Below are 3906 nucleotides of genomic sequence, written 5' to 3' on the forward strand. Positions count from 1 at the left end.
TTCCAGAGCTCCCCCACCCACCCCCACCCGGCACACACATACACACACACATACACACACACACACACACACACACACACTCAGGCAGTTGGGTCACCCTACTCCCTGTCCAGCCTGGCCCTGCCACTGTGTCCCAGGCTGGGGCTGTGGTCCCCTTTGCAGAGGAGGAATCTGGACCTAGGACCCTCCGAAATGCCTATTCTGCTGACTCCACCCCTTGTTCTGTCCATTCCCCAAGCATCTTCCCCTGCTGGGGTGGGGTGGGTCACCCTCCTGAGGCAGCTGCCCTGGCAGTGGGCACAGCACCTCCCCTCCAAATTTCAAGGCCTTCAGATCCCACCCTGTGGGGCTGGGATCAGGGAGGGGGAGTTCTGCAAGGATTCTGCCTGCATCTCCACCTGGGACCAGGCCAAAGGCCAGCTTCCCCCACCCCATGGGGGAGAGGACTGTCGTCTTTCAGGATTGCTCCTGGCTGGCTGCAGTTGGGACTGCGGTTTCCCACCCTCCAGAGCATTGAGGGCTCTGTCAGAAAGCAACCAATTACACAGTGATTCCCGGGTCTCACTCCACTCCCTGGGCTACAGGAACCAAATAGAGCACTGACTCTGAGAAATGGCTGAGAAGGCAGCTTTGAGGGGCTGAATGGGGATTGATATGAGGGGCAGAGAGTGGCGAGCCCAGGTGCCTGTGGGTGCCCTCATGCCAGGGTTTCAAGGGACAAGGCTGGCATGGAGCTTTCCCAGGAACTCCAGCTGCCTGTTTGCCAGAGCCCAGGCCATATCTCCCTTCCTTGCCTCAGAGAAAGTCCAGGCCCTCTTACCTGTGTACAGCATCCAAGAAGTATGGCCTCGTGGGTGGGGGCTGGAGAGCTGAGGCCTCACTGTTACCCTGGGCAAGTCACACCAATGTCCCTGCCCACAGCCCCTGATTTGTCCACCATACAGGCTTGGGGCAGCTCAGGGCACTTTGCCACAGTGGGAAGTGTGACGGAGGAGGGATGGTTGGTTGCAATTCTCTGCTGAGGGTCAGCCACGGTGGTTCCAGTGGCTCTGGGAGGCTGACCCTGGCATGGTGGCCAAGGAGGGACCAGCAGGTTCACACGCTCATGTGGGGCAGGCAAAGCCACCCTCCACAAAGGACACTGGGTCAGTTACCCTCATCCACAGTCAGGAAAGTGAAAGGTGAAAGATTTTATTCTGGGGAGGAGTTGCCAAAAATACTCATCTGTGATATGGGGGGGCCGGGGGGGGGATGGAGGCTGGGGCTTCAGCGCCAGTGTCTGTCCAGGCGGCATAGACCTGGGTCAGGAAGAGCTTGGCCCCATGTGGACACAGTCCTTGGAGAGAGAAAAGAGAAGTCAGGGCTGGGAGTGGTCACCAGAAGGGAACTGGGGGGAAGCCTGGGGGACATTAGGAAGGGGCAGGCACACAGTGTCCCTGGGCTCCAATGGCCACCTGGTCTAGGGAACTCTCCACGCCAATTCCCTGGCAGAGCCTTGAGTCCCCCAGCCTCCCCCACTCAGGGAAGACCCCCCCCCCGCAACAGCTCACCCCACCTCCTCACTCCCAGGGGCCTCTAGTGGATGGTGGTGGGGGAGGGTCATGGTCTGATACTACACAGAGGGAAAACTTTTTCAGTCTATGAAATGTGATAGAGTATCAAGTACACAAAGGGCAGAGCACAACTGGACAAGTGAGGGAGTGAAAACCCAGAGGGAGAAGAGAGGGAGGGATAAGCCACCCACAGGAAGAAATCAAGCCAGGCGTGGACTATGCAGGCCTGCAGGCAGGTGTGAGCTCAGCTCTGCAAGCCGAGGAGGGCCCCTAAACTGCCAGCTCGGAATGTTCTGACCGCCCGGTTTGCTCTGTTCCACCAAGCGCATGGGCAGTTAGCATGGGAACCAGACTCGCCTCCCAGGCGTGCAGGACCCCAGCCCTGGATGGGACAGAGCAATCCTGGACTATTCCAGGGGCATCGCTCCAAGTCCCTCAGGGATTCGCCAGAAGTAAATACAAATAACCAATTTCTTTAAACATTCACTTCATAACAGTAATTACTGGTGGAAATAATCAAAACAAATTTTTTAAAAATGCATGTGGTAACATTTGGTTCCCATGAGAAAATTGGTCCTGGTAGAAATAATGGCACCCAAAGAAAATGGACAGTGGCAGACACTGGAACTGAAACTGATGAAATCATTTCAGCAAAGTAAAAAGGAAAGTGTTTTTTAAACCACTTGAACTATGCTATATTGAAAATTGGTCAAGAAGCCCTGACCAGTGTTTCTCAGTGGTTAGAGTGTTGGCCTGAGCACAAAGGAGTTATGGGTTCAATTTCTGGTCAAGGGCATGTACCTGGGTTGCAGGTATAGTCCCCGGTCGTGGTGGAGTCACATGTGAGAGGCAACTAATCAATGTGCCTCTCTCACATCGATGTTTCTCCCTCTCCCCCCAACCCCTCTCTCTCTAACAATCCATGGGAAAATAGCTTTAGGTGAGGATTAGCAGGAAAAAAATTGGCTAAGGGATTAGATTGGTTTAGTGGAAAATTCAATCTAGAAAGCTGTGCTCTTCACGTAACATAGGCTAAGAAGGATTGTGTTGTATTTATATGCAAAGTGATTAACAGCCACTAGGTCACAATGAATCCCTTATGGAGGTCCCCTCCCCTATGTCCAGGCCCCTGCACATTCCCCAGGCCAGGCTCAGGGCCTGGTCTTGGCTGGCACGGGGAGTGGAAGGGATGGTGGGGGCACAGGGTGCAGGGCTCACGGGTGGTCGGGCTACTAGGTCGTCTGCGTGCTGACTCGGGAATAGAGGCGCTGAGGCCTTGGATGCCTGATGGACCCTGAGGCCTGCTGGGGCTCCTGCAGGTGTGGCATCAGCGGAGGCAGCAATGGCAAGGGTGGCAGAGATGGAGTGTGAGCTGGTGTCGTTGAACGGGGGCCTGGAGTCTCTGAGTGGATGTTGGCACTGGAGCGCAGGGCTGGGAGGGGCAAGAGAGACCCGTGATTTGTCCTAAGAACATTCTGGGGAGAGACTAGCCTGACTAAGGAGCGGAGAAACTCTAAGCTGGAAGTGCTTCATCGCGGCTCATCCAGTCGCAAGCACCCTAAACCTCCGGGGTGAGGGGTGACCCAAGGTAAAGCACACCAGGAGTGGAGCAGGGCACCCGGAGGAGTCCTGGCTCTGGCATTCCTCAGCCCAGGGTCGCTGTGCCTCAGTCTCCCCTCTTTCAAACGGACTGGTGCCCCGTAACTCTGGGCACCAACTGGGATAAGGACAGATCAGAAGGGAGAGAGCGCTTTGTCCACTGTAAAGTGCCCACAGATGCCTGGTACAGGGCGATATGCATCAGGGGAGCTTAGTTCCCTAGCCTGGTCAAGGAGCCCTGACTGGTAGATGTTGGGGGAGGGCGGTGGTCATGCCCTGATACAGCTCACAGGGCTCCAGCAGAGAAACACCGGAGAATGAGTGGGCTCCCTTCTCCCACCTTTGCAGCCAACTGGCCACTTGGGAAAAGACAGCTGGCCTAGGTGCCCAGGCCAGGAGGCCAGACTGAAGGGTGAAGCAGGAGCCCAGAATGGGAGCTGGGTGCTGGGTGGGGTCCACTCCCGAGCATGTGAGAGATGTACAAGGTGGGGCAGGACAGCCCCAGTCTGGGACTGAGAGACCCAACCAGAATCCCAGTTGGGCCAGCGGCTTGGGGAACAGGTACTCACGGGGGCAGATGACACCAAAGCGCTCATATAGGTTTCGAGTCGGGGGACGTGGAACCTTTACAGCTTAGTGGAAAAGAGAGGGGAAGAGACAGGAATGGGTGGCGGCCCTTCCAGAGATCTGCCCCCCCCCCACCTCCCTGGAGCCCCCATCCTGTCCTCTAGCTCCTGCAAAGGCCTTTTCAGTC

At 56.3% G+C, this 3906-nt stretch overlaps 1 protein-coding gene across 8 annotated transcripts in view; it reads right to left on the minus strand.

Moving 5' to 3' along the window:
- Positions 1 to 1175: 1175 nt before the first annotated feature.
- The window catches only part of LOC102252331 (chromosome unknown open reading frame, human C16orf96), a 49444-nt gene continuing 46713 nt past the window's right edge, over positions 1176 to 3906 (minus strand). For 3 of the 8 annotated variants that reach the window (XM_014545120.1, XM_014545115.1, XM_014545114.1), the window contains one exon: positions 2895 to 3784. In XM_014545120.1, coding sequence (XP_014400606.1) covers positions 3381 to 3784 — 404 coding nt within the window. In that variant the 3' untranslated portion in view covers positions 2895 to 3380. Of the gene's footprint in view, positions 1337 to 2023; positions 3785 to 3906 lie in introns of those variants that run through there. The other 5 variants (XM_014545117.1, XM_014545119.1, XM_014545122.1 and 2 more) reach the window with 5 other exon arrangements.

Source organism: Myotis brandtii, unplaced genomic scaffold (genome assembly GCF_000412655.1).
Source record: "Myotis brandtii unplaced genomic scaffold, ASM41265v1 scaffold397, whole genome shotgun sequence".
Classification (NCBI taxonomy): Eukaryota; Metazoa; Chordata; class Mammalia; order Chiroptera; family Vespertilionidae; genus Myotis; species Myotis brandtii.